The sequence below is a fragment of the Ursus arctos genome, unplaced genomic scaffold, assembly GCF_023065955.2.
Source record: "Ursus arctos isolate Adak ecotype North America unplaced genomic scaffold, UrsArc2.0 scaffold_3, whole genome shotgun sequence".
Classification (NCBI taxonomy): domain Eukaryota; kingdom Metazoa; phylum Chordata; class Mammalia; order Carnivora; family Ursidae; genus Ursus; species Ursus arctos.
Window position 1 is genome coordinate 88,177,428 of NW_026622985.1, and position 21,174 is coordinate 88,198,601.

At 53.2% G+C, this 21,174-nt stretch overlaps 1 protein-coding gene across 1 annotated transcript; it reads left to right on the forward strand.

Moving 5' to 3' along the window:
• The first annotated feature begins 803 nt into the window (after nt 1–803).
• On the forward strand, nt 804–19,642 carry CLEC2L (C-type lectin domain family 2 member L). Its single transcript, XM_026511996.3, has 6 exons — nt 804–993; nt 9,323–9,397; nt 11,608–11,774; nt 12,627–12,727; nt 14,584–14,696; nt 17,787–19,642. Exons 1-5 carry the CDS (start codon nt 804–806, stop codon nt 14,693–14,695), a joined length of 645 nt encoding a protein of 214 aa, XP_026367781.1. The 3' UTR covers nt 14,696; nt 17,787–19,642.
• The last annotated feature ends 1,532 nt before the right edge of the window (nt 19,643–21,174 follow it).

The window sequence follows — 21,174 nt, forward strand, 5'->3', positions numbered from 1 at the left end:
GCGCAGCCTTCAGAGATGCCCTTGACTTCCAGTTTTCCGTCTAAACTGGGGATGTCGTCAGCTCCTGTCTATAAGAGTCCCTGGCGCTTAGTGGATGCTCACCAGTGTGAACTGAATCTGAAATGTTGCCCCACTTGTCCCCTCAGACCTTTGCTCTCTTCTTTCTCTCCTGGGACAAGAATCTGGGCCAAGTGACAGCCCCACCCCTCTGCTCCGGCTCCAGGACGCCAGAGGAAAGCCCCTCATTTTCCTTAAGTCTCACTGCACCATCCCTGTAAACTTTATTCCCATTTTACAGAAGACAGGCGGGAGGCTGGGAGGGGCAGCTGGGTTAGAGGACAGGTCTCCCGGCTCCAGGATCCGCGCTCCTCTCTCTGCAGCATCTGGCATCCTGCCGAGGGAGCGGGTGGCCGGCGGGGCCTTGGCTGTGGGGCTGTCCCTGCTCCTCGGCGCCTCCTCCCTCCCCGTCCCCGCCCCGCACCCCTCCCTCCCTCCCCGCGCCACCCCGCCACCCCCGCTACCGCGCGCCTCCACCCGCTCCTCGCGGTGCCCCGGCTCTGCGCGGAGGCTGCGGCTCGACCAGGGCAGGCGCGGCGCGCACAGCGGGCGGAGGCGACGGCGACCGGGCACAGGGGGTCCGGCGCGGGGAACCGGGCTCAGCCCCGGCCTGCGCGAGCCGCGGCACTCGTCCACCCGAGGTCGGCCTGGGGGGACCGCAGGGCGCGCGGAGCGCCGAGTGCGCGTCGGGCTGGGCCCCGCACCCGGGCGCAGGAGCGCGGGCGCGGCGCGGCGGAGCGCCGGGCATGGAACCGGCCCGGGAGCCCCCCGCGCGGACCCGGCCGCCGCCGCCCCCCGCCGCCCGTCCCGCGCCAGCCCCCGCCGCGCCCAGGCCGCGCTCGCCTGCCGAGGCGGAGGGCCGCGGCCCCGAGGGGCTGCTGCGGCGATCGGGGTCGGGCTATGAGGGCAGCACCAGCTGGAAGGCGGCCTTGGAGGGTAAGCTCCGAGCGGCCCTCCATCCCCGGGCCCCGGGGACCCGGGGAGCCGGGAGGCGGGTCAGAGTCACCTTGGCCAAGCTCCCAGGGGGGAGGGCAGGAGCGCCGGGAGGATTGATTTCAGGGCACTCAGATGCCACATGGTGTTGTTGGTGGTGGTGGTGGGGGGATGTAGCTAGGGACCACAGATAGTTACAGCCTTGACCCACCTAGGCAGCTAACTCACTCTTTGACCTTGGGAGCAGGTTTCATGCTCTGAGCCCCAATCTCCTCCAGAAAGAAAGGGGATAGTTCCTGACCGGACCTCATCTGATGGGCATGTTGAGAGGGTGGCCGAAATCTGTAGTAGTGGAAATGTTTTGGGCAAAGCGACAAAAGCTGTAGAGCCCAGAGATGGTACCCCTGCCCCGTGGGAAGTTGGGGTGGGGCGCTGGAGGTGACGGGGACACACAGGCAGGGGAGATGTGGAGACTATGCCTCAGGCTCTTCCTTGCAAGGTCATGAGTGCCTCCTACCCCTTCCAGTCAGATGGGCTCAAGGAGTGACCCCTGGCTAGCCAAGGGGGCAGTAACCAAGTGGAAAATAGATCTCAAGTTCATGAGTTCTTCTGGAAAACTTTGTGGCCCCTGATGGTGTGTGGTGTGGGAGATGCTAGAATTGGCAGGGGAGAGGGCTGACCCTCTGGGCTTCTGGGTACCCCTGACATCCCCAGTCCAAAGGTTGAGAATCTGGTCAGTATTAACTAGGGGAGCCCAGAGTCTGGGTCACCCAACCTGTAGGGACAGAGTATTAGAAAAGGAAGTCTTCCTGGAGTAGGTGACCTTTTAGGTGTGGAGAGAAGGCAGGGTGCACCGGGCTCAAGGAGTGCTGTGTTCAGGGGCCAGGTGGCCAGAACTAGTCTGTCCCTTGTGGCAAACTGAACTCTGGAGTACTGGAATGGGGGGGAGGGATGGGAAGAGATGAATCTGGAGGGCCCGGACTGTGAATGGCCACCGAGGCCTTGCCAAAGACTTTGGACTTTGTTCGGCAGGAGCTGTTGAGAGGTTTTAAGCATAGAGTGAGAGCGTGGATTTGCACTTGGAAGAGTGGCCAAGTCAGTGAGGAAGGTGGGGTGTGGTCAGGGGCGAGACCTAGCCAGCACTTGCCAGGGCAGGTGCCTTGCCGCGGAGGGAAATGTGGGGGCAGTAATGTCAGCGTTTGACCCAGAGGCTAGTGGGCCAGAGGTGTGGACTAACTCTTTGCTAACTCTGGAGGGAAGGGCAGTCTGACACCTGGATGGTGATTTGGGACAAAGGAAGCAAAGATATTGGATCATGGAGTCGAAGAGCCATCGTGGGCTGGGAAGAGTTGAGTCGAATAAAGGTGGACAAACCCCTCTCTCTGCTGGGCATTGTTGGATTTGCCTGTGATCCCCGCTTCCCTCCCGCCCAAGTTATTTCTCGAAGTTGCTCACTCCTTTTGCCTGTTTGTCTTCATTCATTCCTAAGCGTTCCTGCAGGGTCTGCCCTAACCTAACTCTAGCCCCCTGATGGTTAGGGTCACTTCAGGGGTGATGTGGTCTCTTTCAGTGCCTCTCTGGCTTGCTGGTTCCTATTTTACCTCCTGCCCCGACTTTGACCCATTCTGCTTCCTGCTCTCCACCGGGGCTGGGTGACCACCTGCAGTTAGGCTGAAGAAGGCAGGAAAATGGCCCAATGGGACACTGGCTCTTCCACCCCTGCAGAAGCTAGCTGATCTGTACTTCGTGCCTACTTGTGGCCCAGCCTTCCAGCCTTGTCTTGCCTGTCCTGGTGTGGCTCCTTACCAGGCCTGTGTCTGGGTCTCATGCCACCTCTTGTTCTCCCCAGGGTCTACCCAGAAGCAGCCCACCCTTGATGCCTGTGGTCCTCAGAGGCTCAGCAGCTGAGGCCTATGGATTTTTCTTTTTTTTTTTTTAAGTAGGTTCCACACCCAGTGCAGAGCCCAACATGGAGCTTGAACTCACCACCCCGAGATCAAGACCTGAGCTGAGATCAAGAGTTGGTCACTCAGCTGACTAAGCCACCCAGGCACCCCTCCCCCACCTCCATGGATTTTTTTTTCTACAGTAGTTTTAGTGACTGGGGTCCGAGTTCAGGGTGTTCTCCTCCACCAGTGCTCTGAGGGTCTGCTGGGTGTTCCCTTGGCACCCCATCTCCTGTCCGAAGAGGGGAGCTTGGGGACCAGGACTGGTCTCTCCAGGGTGTCGCCGTGTGGGCAGAAAACACAGGACAGGGGCTGAGGCAGCTTGGGGAGGTACAAAGAACGGGAAGTCTAGAGTCAGGTAGACTCAAGCCAGATCCTTTCACCATGGGCTAGCAGGTTTTCAAACTCATTTGAGCCTCAGTTTCCTTATCTACTAAGCTAGATAATGATTTCTGCCTCTCAGGGCCACACAGTGGGGTAGGCTGTGCAGGCGACTCCTCTCTCCAGCTCTCTGGACTTGACATCCTGCGTCTGTGATGGGGAAGCTCAGTTGAAACCCTTGGACTGCTGGTCTACCTACCTTGAGTCGGCTCCCCACTCCAAGCTGAAGTCCATGTAATGAACCCAGTCGGCTGACACTGAGAAACGCCGGTGATGGGATGACGGGCTGGCAGGTCTGGGGACCAAGGGCTGTGCAGCCCTTGCTTAGCCAAGTACCTGTCTTGAGACAAGTGGGAGACTTTTGAATTTGGCCAAGCTAAACACTCAGGGGGGCCTGTGCTCCTTTATTACGACGCAGTGGACATTTCCGAAGCACCCGCTGTGTGCTGGACCCCGTGCTGGGGGCTTTCACGATACTGTCCCATTTAATCTTCACACATACCCTTCAGGGGCTGGTGAGTGTTATATCTATTCTACAGATGAGGAAACAGAGTTGGAGGGTCTAAGTGTCTTGCCCAAGGACACATGTTGGTTGCTAACGCATGTTTGCCACAAGGGCCATCTGCCCTGAGAGTTCTTGTGTCCTCCCGCTTGGACCCAGGATGTCAGGCTTCGTGAGGCTCATTGGACAGAACTGAATTGTGTTTGGGATATGTGTAGCTCTCCTGCCCGTGCTCCTCAGACAACGCTGTCACCTCCAGTTGGACATTTTTTTCCCTCCTCATGGGTTAAGTGAAATGGAGAACTTCTTAAATTTAAACTGGGATTAGAGCTCAGGACTTCATGACTTTCCTTAGATGAACAACTAGCTTTATAAATAGAAAGCCAAACAGAAGTTCTCCTGATCAAGCCTTCTCTCCCGGTGGCCATTAACTTTTCCTTCCACCACCCTCCCCCAGCCTCAGGGAGGGGTTGGAAAAGATGACCCGGCTCTTTGGCCTGGGTTCTAGAAAGACTGGGGGTGACTGGAGACGGGGATATTTCTGGCATCGGGGGTGGGGATGGGGAAGGGTGGCCTGGGGGTATGGCAGGGGACAGAGTGATTCTGCATATCGCCAGGCTATAGATTTTTCAGAGCTCACCGATTCTGAATTTTTAATGTTGAAAGTTTCTTGATTAGGCACCAACCCACAACTTCCTGATCAAAACCACACACATGGATTAGCAAAGCCTTTTAAAATTCAAAAATTACCAAACTCTACATTTGATAGTTTCAAAGAGTCAAGACTAAGCTCACCGAACTGTGGCTCTGACAACTCCGAGAGGTCAGCCGTGAGTCTCTTCTGGGCTCTGGGTGTGAGGGTGATGGGACATCTGTTTGGGTTGGGAGCCAGATTTTCAGCCATCCCTTCTAACATGAGGCTAAATCATATACATTTATAAACACAAGTAGCTGCCTCGTCCAAGTCTATTTATTGTGGACCACTGCAGAGAGGGAACGATTGTTGAGTTAGACACTTCTTATGGCTTGAATTGTATCTCCCCCTGCTCTCCCAAAGAGCTATGTTGAAGCATTGGAACCACCAGCACCTCAGAACGGGACCTTAGTTGCAAATATTGTCATTGCAGGTGGTTAGTTAAGAGAGGTGAGTACTGGAGTAGGTGGGCTCCTAATCCAATAGGACTGGTGTCCTTACAAGACAACAGTCACATAAAGACAGAGACACCCAGGGAGAAGGTCGTGTGATGAAGAAGGCAGAAGCTGGAATGAGGAGACTGCAAGCCAGGGATGAGGAAGGTCACTTGCAAACCCTTGGAAGCCAGGAAGAAGCAAGCAAGGACTCCCCTTGCTTTCAGAGGGACTGTGGCCCTGCTGGTGCCTTGACTGGGGACTTCTGGTCTCCAGTAGTGTGAGATAATAAATTTCCGGTGGTGTAAGCTGTCTGGTTTGTGGCGTTTGCTACCGCAACCCTAGGAAACGAATACGACGTTGTTTTGGATCGTCCAGCCCCACAGCCATCCTCTGTGAGGGCAGCAGTGAGCAACGAATCGGGACTCCCTAGAGTGTCCTTTTTCTGTCCACAGTGCTGCATCCAGGGCAGTTGTCCCCAGGAAAGAACGAAGAGGCTCCTTGGTTCTGGTGACGTTGGAGAAGCATGCACAGATTCCCTGCCCCCAGACAGCAGCTGTGTATCCGTGCGGCCTTTCCTACAAACTCAGCTGAGTTTAAGGCTGACTAAGGACACTGTCGTTCAGTGTAGGTCAATCCCTCTCAGGTTTTTGAGTAGCAGGCGGTGCTCTGTAACATGCAAGGCAATGGCTGAGCCCTACTGTAGGGAATCCAAAGGTGAGTAAAGCACAGCCCTTTCCCTAAAGGAGCCTGTGGGCTCGCCACTGCCACCACCACCACGACCACCACCACCACGACCACCACCATCATCACTACCATCATCATCATCATCATGGCAATTGCAGACATTGAACCAGAACTTGCCATTCCAGACACTGTGCTAAGCCCTGAACATTGGCTTCTCATAAAACTTCTTAAGAGGCAGTTACTGCTATTCCTTCGTTTTAAAGATGAAGAAAATGAAGTAAAATAGAAGCGAAGTAACTTTGACATGAAAAGTTACTAAATCATCTAGAAGAGTGGCTGAGCTGGGATGTGAACCTAGCGAATTGGCTTAAGATGCGATACTCTTACCTTCAATGCACAAAGTGCTATGGTGCCGATGTGTATAGGCCTAGAGGGGTGCGTAGAGAAGGAGAGGAAGGATCCAGGCAGTGCACTTGCCACGGGTGCTCATCAGGCAGCTCAGGGGGGCCCTATGACAGGCTGCCATTGAGGACAACAGAGCAGACACAGAAAGAGCCCAGCCCGCGAGGACAGGCATGAGGCTCTGCTCTTACTATGCCTGCAGCCACCTGCCTTTGGACTCCCGCTGACTTGCGAGCACAGACCCTGCTCATGGGAAGGATTTCAAAATGATGGCTGCACTTGCAGGTAAAGATGGCAGACTGAACGTACACATTTTTCCTCTTTCCTTCCAGAAGCCCACTGATACGACAGTAAAGGGATTTTTAAAAAGCCACAAGGACAACAAGAACAGGAGAGAAGACAATAACAATAGAGTTGGGAGCTAGGGATCAACGATGACAGGCAACTGCTTCCACTGGCCTGAGAAGGCTCAGAAAGCAGAGGAGCAACCTGAGTTACATGCAAGACCCCCAAAGTATGGAGATGGGGGGCACCAGTCATCACGGCAGTGAGTGAAGATAGAGCTGAAACAGGAGGGCTGGTTGAACATTTTAGAAAGGATTTAGTTGCCCAGATCCTCCTCCCAGCCCTGGCAGGAGCCAAAGGCGAAAAGGGCAGTACATTTGGGAGCAAGCAATTAAGAGGACATTTAGGTAATGAATGCATAGGATGGCCTCCCAGCCTCTCCTCCTGGTCAGGCATTCAGGAGGGAAACAGAAGAGCCTTCTCCAGGAACTCTGGCCCACCCAAGAGAAAAAACCCCAGGAGATTAGCACTGAGAGCCCCTCGAGGACCAGCCCAGCCTGGTCACTCTGCTGGGACCCCACAGTTGATAAGCCCCTCCCTGGTCTTGGAGTCTCCAGTGGACTCTTTCTTCCGGCCTTAATCAGGAACAAATAACCAAGGATCTCCAGACATCTGAGGAAACTCGATGACATGAAAACCAGAGACCAAAACAAATGAACAGAAAAAAAAGCAATTTGGAGGAAAAAGAGACTATATAGGGAGAAACAAGCTTTCTGCCCACCTCTCCTCTCCTCCTCCAAAAAACTATCAGTAATATCCTCGAAGAGATAATATATATTATATATTTATTTATTTATTTATTTATTTATTTATTTATTTAGGGGGTGGGGCAGAGAGAGTCCCAAGCAGACTCTGTGTCCAGCACAAGTGCAGAGCCCAAGGCGGGCTGTATCCTATCACACCAAGATCAGGACCCGAGGCAAAACCAAGAGTCAGATGCTCAACCGACTGCCACCCAGGAGCTCCAATATGGTATCATTAAAACAGGATGCTTTGAGAGGGAGTCTACTGAGAACAGTAGCAAACCACAACAAAACAAAAAACAACCCTGGAAATTAAAAATAATCGCAGCAATGGAAAATTCAGGAGAGAGTAGGGAGATAAAGCTGAGAAAAACCTTCCAGGAAATAGAGCAAAAAGACAAAAAGATAGCGGGTAAGGGAGAAAAAAGGAAAGAAACTCAGAGGACCAATTCGAGTGGTCCAACATCTGAAAAATATGACCTCCAGAAAGTGGACAGAGATAGTGGGTGAGAAGAAACCATTGATGATATAATTAAAGAAAATCTCCTGGAACCAAAGGACGTGAGCTTCCAGATTGAACGGGCCCATTGATTGCCTACTCTAGTGGATGAAAATGGACCCAAATGGAGGCATGGCATGCATGATGAAATTTTAGAAGACTGTGTGATAAAGAAAAGATCCTAAAAGCTTCTAGGGGGTGGGGAGGGAGGGCGGAAAGCAAATGAAATTAAAAAGATTGGATGAGAATGGCTCTGGAGCCATTTTTCAAGAGCAACACTGGAGCTAGAAGACAATTAAGTAATGCCTTCAGCTTCTGAAGAATTCTTTCCAACCTGTAGTACTCAGGCCTCTGGGTTCACAACTCCAGGGCCAACATTCACCGCAGGACACAGTGTGAAGGTTTGCTGCCGGGGCTGTGCAGTGCGGTGGTCCTGCTCTGCCCTTTCTCAGGCCGCTCCACCAAAACAAGGGAGTAAACCAAGGAAAAGGTGACGTAGGATAGAAGGTGCAGGAGAGGCTATACATGAGGGAGGCAGAGAGATCCTGAGGCTGCTGACAGAGGGAGATTCCAGGGCGGTGGTGACTTAGAGAGCAAAACCAGATTACAGCAGCCTGGAAGGTTCTGGGGGATGCTACTTCAGGAACATTGTTATGGACTGGATGGATACTCATGTCCCCCCAAGTGTCAATCAACAGGTGAACAGATAAACAACAACAAATATATATACACACACACACATATGTATGTATATACATATAGTCATACAATGGAATATTATTCAGCCACAAAAAGGAATGACATTCTGACACATGGTACAACATGGATGAACCTTGAAAACATTAAGTGAAATAAGTCAGACACAAAAGGACAGGTATTGTATGATTCCACTTACATGAAATCTCTAGAATAGGCAAGTTCATAGAGACAGAAAGTAGATTAGAGGTTGCCAGGGGCTGGGGGAGGTGGGAACTGGGAGTGAATGCTTAATCAGTACTGAGTTTCTGTCTGGGTGGTGAGAAAGTTTTGCAAATAGACAGTGGGAATAGTTGCGCAACATCCTGATTGGAATTAATGCCACTAATTGTGCACTTAAAAATGGTTAAAATGGCAAGTTTAATGTTATGTCTATTTTATGATGGTAAGAAAAACATAAATAGAGTCTACGTCTAAGGTCTAAAAGGGTTCTTGCATTAAAAATAAAATAAACATTTTCGGTGATCACAAAAAATAAATAACAATTAAAAGGGGGAAGGCAGAGGCTCGGGGGGGAGGGGTTGTGAAGAGGGTGGAAGGTGCAGGGTGGGCAGGATTCCAGGGGTAGCAGCGGAGGAGAAGAGCTGTGGGGGCAAAGACCCAGCCCCGGGGGCTGTGAGGACGGGCTGGGTTATTTCAAGGAGTCCACGTGGCTGAAACCGGGAGCAGGTAGAGAAGCAGCAGGAGGTAAGAACTGGAAAGCTCTGGCTCCCAGAAGTGCAGAGCCCTGGACGGGGGGTCGGTTCAGGCAGCGGGGTCATAGATTCACAGCTGGGCTCCAGAAGAGTGGTTCTGAGACTTAACTAGAGTCATTTAGGACTTGTTAAAACTCCGATGGCTGGGCCCAGGCCAGAGTTCCACGGTATCAGGCCCTGGGCCTTGGTGGTGGGGCTTGGTGGTGGGGTGGGTGGCCGGGTATTGAACCGCTTTCTTCTCTCCTCAGACACCACCACACGTCTCCTGCTGGGGGCCATCGCTGTCCTTCTGTTCGCCATCCTGGTGGTTATGAGCATCTTGGGTGAGCATGGGTGTCCGAGCAGTGTATACACACCTTGTCAAAATCATGTCTAATTCGGTAAAGAAAGGTTCCGGATATACCACGTATTCCGTAGGGCCCAAAGCATAGAAAACAGAGTGCTGTTTCTAGGTGAGAGTTTAGCCTAAAAGAATATATTCAGACAATGACTCTCCATATCCCCTTTACTAAGCCACGCGGGGGAGTGGCCTGGTGACTTCGAGATTGTTCTACACGAGCCAACTCGAGGTGAGTTAGATAGGCACTGCTTCTTGGAGGAGACAGTTTTGGGGACAAGGGCCTTTAAAGATCACATTCATTCATTTAACAAACATTTATGGAGCCCTGCTGTGTGTTAGGCCCCCTAAATGCTGAGGATAAAAAAAAAAAAGAAAGGATGAATATGACATCATCTCCCCTGCCCAGTGATGGAGGCATCACTGCGAGGGGGCTTCCCATGTGGGACCGAAAGGGAGAAAGGAATAAAAGGGAGGTAATCCTCTAAAGACAGGCAAAGCTCTATGACCAGGAGATTGGGCTGCTTTTAATGGATTCAAGTCAAAGTGTGTGGTGGGTTCCGAAGGGTTTGCGAACTGATTTCAGGGCCTGTCTCTAATCTTTGAGAAGCACCGTAAGACCAGAGGTGGGCAGCTTGAAAGGGGAGAGAAGTCCAATGATAGTATTAGCCCCCACCAAACCCTCCCCTTTGGGCATGCATGACAATCAGGGGATTTGTGAGTGTTTACAAAAGAATATGGTGATTGCTACTGCCAGCTTGGATTCATCTAGAATAATTACTACAAATTAAATTGGTTTCCTTTTGTCCTCGTGCTAGGTTGGGGAGGTCAGAGCAATGAGAAGACATAGCGTGTTGTGATTTTCGTAAAGCACAACAGAATCTCTTTGGAGGTCCTTGTGGAAAAGCAGTTGAAATGTGCCCACGCCATGGTCAATACTCCCGGTGGTCCTACTTCTCACCGAGCAGATAGGCCGGAGTGTCAGTGACTCACTTGGTGTCAGTGTGGCTGTATATCCCTCGCGGCTGGGGCACCACGAGCCTTTTCTTGGCTCTGTCCCCGTCTACATTTTAATCAATCGCTTGTATGAAAACAAACAAAAAGATGCTTATGGAATTTGTAGGTGATACAAGGATGTGAGCTCAGGATGACAGATGACAGGTGCTTAATATGACAGGTGGGGAAAAAATCAAGATTAAAATATATCTCTCAAAACTCAAGTGAGCCAATGCAAATGAGATACAGGTGGAAGAAATAAAAATAAGATCTTCAGTTGGATTTAAAAGGTGATTGATACATGTTCTGGACACAGGGGAGACCTGGCTTGGGAACAGAGCACATGCAAACAGTCGAGGAGTATGTCTTGCATGCCCAGGAAAGCCCACGTATGCACATACCCACTGATTCTTTTCCTGGAAGCAGTCTGTAGACTGGAAAGCCCGTAGCCACTGGAAGGAGTATGGCAATCACTGCTGCAGGGGGTGGGGCCACATCTCGTGTGTTCCAGTCTGTTCTGGGGGCAGCATTCTGGTGCCAGTGTGGACACACCGCAGGCAGGACGGAGAAGGGTGTGGACAGCATCCTCTGCAAGGAACTGTGGAAGAGGTGGTGTCTATTTAAACCTGGATGAGGGGAGGCTGGCTGGCGTCCTTCTTCAAGTAGGTGGGAGAAGTAGGGCTGGGCTTCCTCTGGGTCACGCAGAGGCAGATCCGAAATCCGTAGGGCTAGGTCCCAGGAAGGCAGGCTAGGACTGTTAGCTGAACTGTTAGCTAATGAGGGCATGGCCAAGGAGATCAGGCCCACCAAACCTGCTGATGGTTCCCACCCTGGCTGGAGAGCTGGACACGTGGCTTCCAGGTCCTTTCTAAATCTGTGTTTCTGGGCTTTCATGCCTCGGGGACTCTGGGAAGAGAGAGGAGCTCTTAACCCAGGGGCTAATCTGCTGTCACTTCTGCTGGTGGTCACGCCCCTGCCAGCCTCCCCAGTTTTCCTTCCCTGTTTATTGGGTCACCAACCTTTTCCCTGCCAGGCACTGTGAGAGGGGCTCATGTGGGGAGACAGCCACCTGAGGCATCACCGGAGGGCACCAAAGTCAGGCAGGTGGAGGGAGCGCTGGGTCGCTGAGTGGGATTCTTCAGGCCTGAGCTGGGGCCCAGCCTGTTGTCAGGTGCTGAGTCCTCTCTGTCTCCCCTGCAGCTTCCAAGGGCTGTATCAAGTGTGAGGCGCCCTGCCCGGAGGACTGGCTGCTCTATGGAAGGAAATGCTACTTCTTTTCTGAGGAGCCAAGGGACTGGAACACAGGCCGACAGTACTGCCGTACTCACGAGGCTGCGCTGGCGGTGATTCAGAGCCAGAAGGAGCTGGTGAGTGCCGGGCGGGGGGCGACCTGTGGGGAGAATCCCACTCCTGGGGTGTGGCATCCCCCCGTGACCTGGCATGTTTCCAGAGCATGTGCAGCCTGGGGTGGGCTGGTGGGCCCTGTGGGGTCTGAGCCCATTTCCGAGGGGCTCCTGTGTCCACTGCCGTGGTGAAGGCCAACAATTTCAATCCAAGGCTGGTTTGCTGAGCTCAACTCTGTATCACAGAGTGTGAGAACCACAAATTGTGAAAAAAGAACACATTGATACCTGCTCGTCCAAATCAGGACATGAGCTCTCGCTGAACACCCACAACAGCGTTCTCAGTAGAAAAGTGAAGGAAACACAATGAATGAGTCTGTTGTCCGTTTTGGATTTTGAGGGTAACAGTGGTGTGGCAATCCAAAATAGCAGGTAATCAAAAAATCACTTCTGTTTGTCTCTGATACACAGTAGAGTATCTCCCTGCTGCAGAGAGAGGCCCAGAAGTACGTGGGTAGGACAATCATACTGAACATTATGATTTGTCCCAGATCATCCATCGAGTGGGCAATCCCAGGCTTCCTGCAAATCAGGGATGCTGACTGATGGGCTGGACCACTGAGCTAGGAGGATAAACCTTGTTCTAGGCTTCCTGGTCCAGCAGGCACGCTCCCAACTGCTGGGAGGGAGGTCAGCATGAGTGCGGGGCACTCTGTGACCCCAGCTCCTTACGGGGGTGCGGGATGCTGTGAGGGACTCCCCCTTTCAGTGTCTATATATCCCAGGAGCCAGTCTTCTCAGCTGAGGTTAGTTTTGGGATGTATGAACAGTCAGGAAACTGCAGATGACTCAGGTTTCCCTCTTTCCTTGATACAGGAGTTTATGTTCAAGTTCACACGGAGGGAGCCCTGGATTGGCCTGCGCAGAGTCGGGGACGAATTCCACTGGGTTAACGGCGACCCGTTTGACCCAGACACGTAAGCTGAGGCTTCATTTTCTGGCCACTGAACTTAGGCCTAGCTCCCCGGACACAACCTCCGGAGGGAGAACCACTGGGTTCTGTGCTAGCTAGAGCTCCTAACATCCAGGTGCAGCAGCATGTGACTGAGATAATGACAATGTAGATGGCTTGACCCCTCTCTCCCTTAATGTCCAGCCTGGTTTGGTGGCTCTACTGTATGTAGTCATTAGAGCTTCCGGCCTCGGGGCCCAGGCTCTTTCCGTCTTGTGGCTCCCTGCCCGAGAGCGACTCATCTGTGTGGCTCAGAGGAAGGGGAAGACATGCCCTGGATGTCCCTCTGCATTGGCCAGAACTTAGCCACACGACCACAGCTGCCTGCAGGGGAGGGTGGGGATGGGGCCTCCATTCTGGGCAGCCATGTGTTGCCTAAACATTATTTCTATGGAAGAAAGGGGCTCTGACCCTGGGTACCGTGAACACTCCCTTAGAGAAAATAGAGCCTGAGGGTGCTGGTGGTGTGTGCAATGGTGGGATTGCTTGTGTGGCCCAAGTGGGGTGGACGTGAGAGTGTGCTGCTGTGGCAGGTGTGCGATACCAGGGCCTGGTTTGTGGGGTGCTAGTGGCAGGGGTCATGGGTCGTGGGGGTGGGAGTGTCTGGCTGTGACAGTGGGGGTGGTGATAGTGAGTGTGTGTGTGGGTGCAGTCCAGGCTTAGGGGAGCACAGGGGAGGGCATACAGGGGAGTAAGAACCTCAGTTTCTAGTCCAGTCCCTAAGGCTCAAGGTTCAAATAGGCCCTGAGGACCCAGCTGGGGGCACAGCTGCTCACCTGATGATGATGATGATGGAGGAGGGTCTCCAAGGCAGGAGACGTGGGAGGCATCCAAGACCCCCAGCCCTCTGCCATGGCCGGAAGCTGGCAATCAGCCACCTTACCCTTAGGGGTGGGCTTAATTACGGCTTAGCCTCCAGGGGGTGAGCATCCTGTCGGCTCGTTCCCTCCTATGTCCTGGCTCCTGTGCCCTTCATTTTGCACCCCCTCTTTGTCCTCATTGTCCCTTCCTTTTTTTCTCTTTTTCCTGCCTTCATCCCAGATCTATCCTTAGGGCTGCTGAGAAGTCTTGCACTTTCTGTTCCTCTCTCTCCTCTTCTGGAAGCCTCCGGCTCCCAGAACCTGGGAGAGCCCTGGAGGCTGGGGATCACCAGCGTGCCGACCAACTGCCAACCAAAGGGCCATTAGGCCATGTTTCTCTGGCACTGAGGTGGTCCTGCCCAGCACTCCCTCGTGAGATCATTCTGGTGCCCTCTCTTATGAGACCCCAGCTCCAGCCTTGGCAGGGGACTCAGATCGGGGTGACCAAATGAGGTTAAGAAGAAATCTTGAAATTCAAAAGGAATGATTTTAGGTAGAAAGAACCCCTTCCCCCACATCTAGCGATGATATCAGTGAATTCGTGGGGAACTCAGCCTGGGCAGCAAACGCCGGGGTTCATCAGGTCCAGCCCCGTGAGGTAGTTTCATTCAGCTCCTCTCTGCTGGGCTCTTCCTGGGCTAGACGCTGAGTGCTGTAGGGGAGCCAAGATGAGAGAGGCCCAGAGCGCACTGTGCAGGTGCTGACCACCTAGGGGACTGGCGGGGACAGAGACACAGGCCTCCATGTCCCACGGTGCAGGCAGGCACAGGGAGGCTGGGCAGAGGGTGGTCCTGAACTGGATTCTGGCTCCTGGGACAAGTGAGCTGCCTCTGGAAGGAAGCGGAAGCAGGATGGGAAAGTGCAGGGTGTGTTCGGGAGATGTCTGTGGGCATCCTCAGGGTGGCTGGAGCCGTGTTGCACACAGTAGTAAGCACCTGTCTCTCTTGTCTTCTGGCCATAGATTCCCCATCTCAGGTCTGGGAGAGTGTGTCTTCGTGGAGCCCACCAGGCTGGTGTCAACGGAGTGTCTGATGACCCGGCCCTGGGTGTGCAGCAAGATGGCCTACACGTGAGGTGGGTCAGGCCAGAGGCGGCCCTCCAGCCAGGCCCCGAGACCGGCCTGCCCCAGGCTCCTCTCCAAGGCGAAGCAGTGAGGAGGGTGCCCTCTGCCCCCAGCCTCTGTTCCAGGTCCCACAGCCTTGGTTCCTGGTCTCATTGGCCCCAGGCAGGTCCTGTGGCTCAGCAGTCAAATCCCACATACTCAGTAGTGTAGGCATCCCCGAAACACACACACATGCACACACACACACACGTGCACATACACACGCATGCCCAGGCATGCACACAGTCCCTTCTCAAGTTCAGAGCCCACTCTTAGTCACCCCAAGTCCCGCCCTGGCCCTGCGCTGCAACATGTCTCCCCCATGCGGCCCTGGTGCTCGGAGGCAGGGTGGCCGCTGCCGCAGATGGCACTACTGTCAGCACAATCGTTTCTCTCCTGGCTGCTGGGGAGGCAGGAGGGCGGGCTTCCCCACATGGGGCCCCCTACGTCCACCCTCCCTGCCTTGCCCGGGGCTCTCAGGCAGGCCCCTGCTGTAGCTGTGGTGCTGTTGTGCAGGTCACTGGTGGAATAAAGAGATGACTGGCGTCCAGAGAAATTGGCTGCCATTTGTTCCAGGGTCATGGCTTGGGGGGGAGCAGAGGGACACATCTCTGGGTGCCTGTCTGTGGGGAGCCACCACCCAGGTGCCCTTGATTAGTGTGGCAGGTGGCAGCGTGTAGGAACTGAGGACAAAAACACATTCTGTGGCCTCAGGGCACCACTGAATTTGGCTGGGCTACCGAGTTATTCTTAGATGTCTGAAGGGTGTGTTCCATTTGGTTCCTTCATTACTATTCAACTCGATATGACAAACGTTTATTCACATCACACCTACCACGTGCCAGACACCATGCCAGGCGTGGGGATCAACAGCTTTATCCCCCGAGGAGCTCACAGGGAGCAGAGGCAACAGCTTGGGAAGCACCAGAATGTTCTGGAACACAGCTGAGGGATGGTTTATTCTGCCTTAGGGGAGAAGGGGTGAAGTGAGCGGGAGGATTAGCCCTGCAGAAAAGATGATGTTCATGGTGGGTGGGATAAGAGTGTGTGGAGGTCCTAAGGCCTCTTGTTTTCCTCAGTTGGCCTGGGGAGGAGGTGGGGGTCTGGCAGTCCCCCTGGGCCTCTAAAGGCTCCAAGTGCCACCACCCCAACACACACACACTGCTGGAGCCCCAGAGCTCGCCGCCGTGGGGCCTGGGCCGCCACATCCTCCTCTCAGTGCCCCGGGGTTGGCTGAGACGTGGGCAGCCTGCCTGCGAGCCTTGTGTAGGTGAATTTGGGTCCTGGCCCATTTTCAGAAAATAGCTCAGTGGGAAACCAGGTCCTGCTTTGCTCTGTTCAGTCCTTTTACTGTTGGTTTTCACACAAACCTGTCGGCTTGGTTTTGTTGAACTTTCTGCCTGCTTTCCAGATACCTCGTAAAATACGGGCATTTTTGTGACTTCCTATTTTGTCTTTAGTGGGAAGCCAGTGAGGAACCTGAGTGTAGGATAAAGAGGTGACAGCAATTCAGTGTGGTGGTGGTGCCCCGTGGGGATGGCAGGAAGCCCACCACCTTCCTTGCACCTGTGGAAGTGTGTCGGGGGACTGAGGGCTGAGGAAGTGGTCAGCCGCAGCGGCGGCTACTGTGGGGGAGGCATGGGGATAGTCTCCCTCCCACTGATTCTCAGTCATGCACAGGCCCATGGTCCTCACCAGGGTCTTCCCCTCAAAGATGGTGAGGCTCAAAAGCCTTGCAGGTAGTACCCACAGAAATGTCCGAGGCAGGAAATGCTGCCACAGGTGGTGAAACCGTACCTGGCAGGGTCCCAAGGCCCCGAGGAGTGGTCACGGATAGCCCGGGCTTCCGAGGTCTCCTCCTGCCCGGTGGGTTCAGGTGGGGAGAACCGGGCCATGAGGGGGCTGGGAAGGGGCAGTCGGACAAGACAGGGGACGATGAACCCGTGCCATTCGGATCTTACCTCTTCTTCAGTTATCCAAAGCCTGCCACCTGCGGCTTCCAAGGACACACCGGCAAATCAGCTCTCCTGACCTTGGCTTTGTCCTGGGAACACACCACAATTCGAAATCAGTTTAGTAGCTAAAGGAACCCTGACTCAGGGTCGCCAAGGTTTTCAGAGTTTTCCCATCTGGTGCCTACCGAGGAAGGAAACACAAGACAGAAACCAAACACTGGCACACCGAACTCCGGAAATGTAGGCCACCCTTCCCAAGGTTAGACGGCGGCTAAGCTCCTCGGGCTCCCACAAGGGCTGAGGCCACCCCTTTTGTGGGGACGCAGTGCCCGGTGCTGTGCTCTTGGTGGCCACACGGAGCAGCACCGTGGGCAGGCACCCTGCTGGTTTCCGACACCCCCCTTCCCCCCACCCCCGCTGGAGCCGGCCTCTCCCGCCGCCTCAAGGGTCCCAGGGCCCACCCTTCCCCAGGCCCCACTCCTGAGCCCGTTTGGAAGAGTCTTCCTCGCCGAGGCTTCCCCCTGGCGTCGAGAGTGTGCTTACCTTGGAGCCTGGGCTGCTGCTCCCTGGGTGGATGTGAGCCCAAAGCCCAGTCCCGTCCTCAGTGAACCCCTGCAACAGGCAGGGCCCCCGTAGAAGGCTGAGCGCATACAGCAGGCGCTCCTCAGACGGCCTCTGTGGAGATGGAAGACGGAGGACCACGTGAGCGTGAGGTGCTGTACGGCCAGGTCAGCTCGTGTCTGCTTAGTCCGGCTCCTCCCGCCTGTGCTTACAGATGAGGAGAAGGCTCAGAGAGGTTAAGGGACCGGCTCCGCACCACACAGCTGCGGGGTGGTGGAGGCGGGATTCGAACCCACCCTCACCTCACTGGGCCCTTGGGAAGCCACTTGTGTGGCAGGCATGGCCCTTGCCTAGCCGGCTCTGAGGCCAGCTCTGGGGAGGGAGGGTTGGGGGGGTATGTGGGGGGGGGGCACCCTGGGAAAACAAGATGGATGCCCGCAGGCGATTCTTTTTCTGGACACTTCTATCTCCTTCATATGATATTCATTTCAATTACCCACAGAGTGGGGGTAATGCAAATGACTTCTGTCCTTTTCCTCCTTCAAGGTCGGGCTGGAGCCTCCCTCAGACGCCTCCCTGGACAGCAGCAGCTCTCAGTGGCCACTCCCTTCCCCCAAACCTTCAGCATTTAAGACGGAGCCTCTCACATGGCCCGAGTCTCCCGGCCTTGTCGTCTGTGACTCCTCTCTTCACTCCATCTGACTGCGCCGTCATCTGATTATAAACCCCTGGACAGCAGGGATTGTGTTGTTGGCCTCTTCGCAGCACACATAGCACCAGCTCAAATGATGGTTCCCGTGACAGTCGGGAACCGTGTGCCATGGGGGAGACAGCAGAGGCTGCTACGGTCAGACTTGTCTTTTAAGCTTTGGTGGCCATGGCGTGGTTTTAGAGGCGCAGCAAAGATAAATCTTTAATGTGCTTTGCTTCAATTACGTGAGCTCACTAGCATTCCCTAAGCGTGCACATACTGGGTGGGCTAAGTGGGGGGTGGCCCAGAGCTACCGTGAGGCACTCCAGAATGTCCTTTGCAACATGCATAGAGCCTGCGATGGGGACATGGCTGTGAATGGAAACCAGGCATCGCTGAGTGGGCTTGGCTGCTGAAGGCTCCGGGGCTCACCAGGATAACTGTGCGAATGTCACTGTGTCGCTCTGTAAAAGATGACCTGGTTTTCAGAAAGTCCCACTGCCTGCTGAGTGCTTACACCAGGAGGGGGTGGAGGTGGGCGAGGTACCTGCCTCGTTTCTCTTCTTGGTCTGTAGTGTATGGGACTCAAACTGGGGGCGTCAGGAAAGCCTCCTGCCACCTTCATCAGAGATCCCCGCTGTCTGTCGGGGCAGCCTGGAGTGACACATACTGGGTCTGGCTCCGAAGACCTGCCTGAGACTAGTGTGGGGCTGGCTCCCCCGACCAGCGGTGCTGGGGCTCAGGCCGCTGTGCTAACCCTCTCCGACCCCAGGCTTCCCCTCTCTAAAGCAGAAATCGTGCCTGCCCTGCCTGCTTCACAGGGTTTTGAGAATTGTAGGGATTAGAATTTCAGGATTCAGAAATTACCTACCCTGTTCTCACGATCCATGAGGCCCAGAGAGGTTAAGTACCATGTCCGGGGTCACACAGCTGGCAGCAGAGCTAGAACTCAGGAACCTCCTGTTCCCTGCTTATATTCTTATTTTGTCGCGTGTCCTGGTTTATTTGTTTACTTTTCACCATCCTTGCAGGAGTGTAAGCTCCTAGAGGGCAGGGGTCCACTCTCACGCTCCTTTGTTTCTCTAGCATCTGGTACATACAGTAGGTGCTCAATAAATATGTGTTGAACTAAACTAACCTTGACTGCTAGTTCCGATGCTCTTTCCTCTACACCATGCTGTCTCTGATCCTGGGAACCTGTACTTCCAGCTCAGCCTCCCACAGAGTATGAAAACTTGCAGATGCGTTAGAGAAAACGATAAGCAAGGTGCTGAACCGCCTTGCAGTTCCCGTTAGGGTCCTGTAGTTTATAGCACAGAGTCCGTCTGAGCAAATACATACGCCGATAAGACAAGATTGGAATAAGGATAACAACTAACATGAACTAAGAGCTGATTAGGGCCAGGCGCTGTGCTAAGCATTTCATACATGAAGTGTCAGGCCCATGGTAAGTGCTTAAAAAAGGGTACTATTTGGGCACCTGGGTGGCTCGCTCAGTTAAGCCTTTGACTCCTGATCTCACCTCAGGTCTTGATCTCAGGGTCGTGAGTTCGGGTCCTGCACTGGGCTCCACACTGGGCATGGAGGCTACTTAAAAGAAAAAAAAGGTATTACTATCTTCTTTAACGATAATGTAAGTTGAGTAGAATATTAGAGTATGCTAGCTTCCGCAATAATGCCCGGATTTCAGAGGCTAACAAAGTAGTTTTTTTTCTGGCTCACACCATACATTAAGGAGGTCAGTGATGGGGACCAGCTTTGTTCCTTTGGATGTAGCAGTTCACGCAGGACATGTTTCAGAGGATGTGATAGATAGGACTTCTGTGCAAGCCTTTTCACTTTCCTTCAGGGTGCATAGAAAGATCCTAGTTCCCAGTCCCTTTGAAGTTGGGCACCCAGTGACTTGCTTTAACCAAGAAAAAGTGATGCAAATCATCTCCAGGTGGAAGCATTTTTTAAAAATTTATTTTAAATTCAATTAATTAACATACAATATATTATTTTTGTCAGGGGTACAGGTCTGTGATTCATCAGTCTTATATAATACCCAGTGCTCATTATATCACATGCCCCCCTCAATGTCCATCACCCGGTTACCCCATCCCCTGCCCTTCCCCTACAGCAACCCTCAGTGTGTTTCCTAAGATTAAGAGTCTCTTATGGTTTATCTCCCTCTCTGGTTTCTTCGTCTTGTTCCATTTTTTCCTCTCTTCCCCTATGATCCTCTGCCTTGTTTTTTAAATTCCACATATCAGTGAGATCATATGATAATTGTCTTTCTCTGATTGATTTATTTCACTTAGCATAATACCCTCTAGTTCCATCCACATTGTTGCAAATGGCAAGATTTCATTTTTTGATGGCTGCATAAGATTCCTTTGTAGATATACACCACATCTTCTTTATCCATTCGTCTGTCAGTGGACATCTGGGCTCTTTCCATAGTTTAGCTATTGTGGACATTGCTATATGAACATTGGGGTGCAGGTGCCCCTTTGGATCACTGCATTTGTATCTTTGGGGTAAATACCCAGTAGTGCAGTTGCTAGGTCATAGGGTAGCTCTATTTGCAACTTTCTGAGGAAAGTTTTCCAGAGTGGCTGCACCAGCTTGCATTCCCATCCAGGTGGAAGCATGTAAGAACCAATGCACTCTTCTTCATATGTTCCCTCCCCTCCCCCACTGTGACTTGTTTATTTGGAGGTTTCATAAGGCTGAGACATCCTGGAATGCTAAGTCGCTATGTAGGGGACAGGTCTCCTGGGCAGTTGTCTGGACCTGCAGCAAACTGTGAGTGCGAAATCAAGACTCTGAGATTTGTACTGGTCCTAGCATATCCCCCCCTCGACTAGACAGGGGCCAGCTGGGAGGTGGCATGCACTCTGCCCACAGACCACTGGCCAGGACAGTCGTGGGAGGCTGAGGAGTGCAGTCGAGCTGTACGCGTGTCTGCACGGAGATTCTCGATTCTGCATGCTGGTGTCGTTGATCAATTTTGGACAATTCTTCACCTTTACCTCTCTAAATATTTCTCCTGCCTTGCCCTTCTCTTCTTCCCTCCTCCTAGGACTCCACTTAAGGCTATGTGATATTATCACATGGTTCTCTAATGCTTTATTTATTGTTTGTTTGTTTGTTTGTCAATTGCACAAGAAAAGCCAGCTGGGATTTTGACTGGGATTGCACTGGATCTGTAAATCAAAGTGAAGACCTATGCCATTTTAATAATTTGACTATTCCATT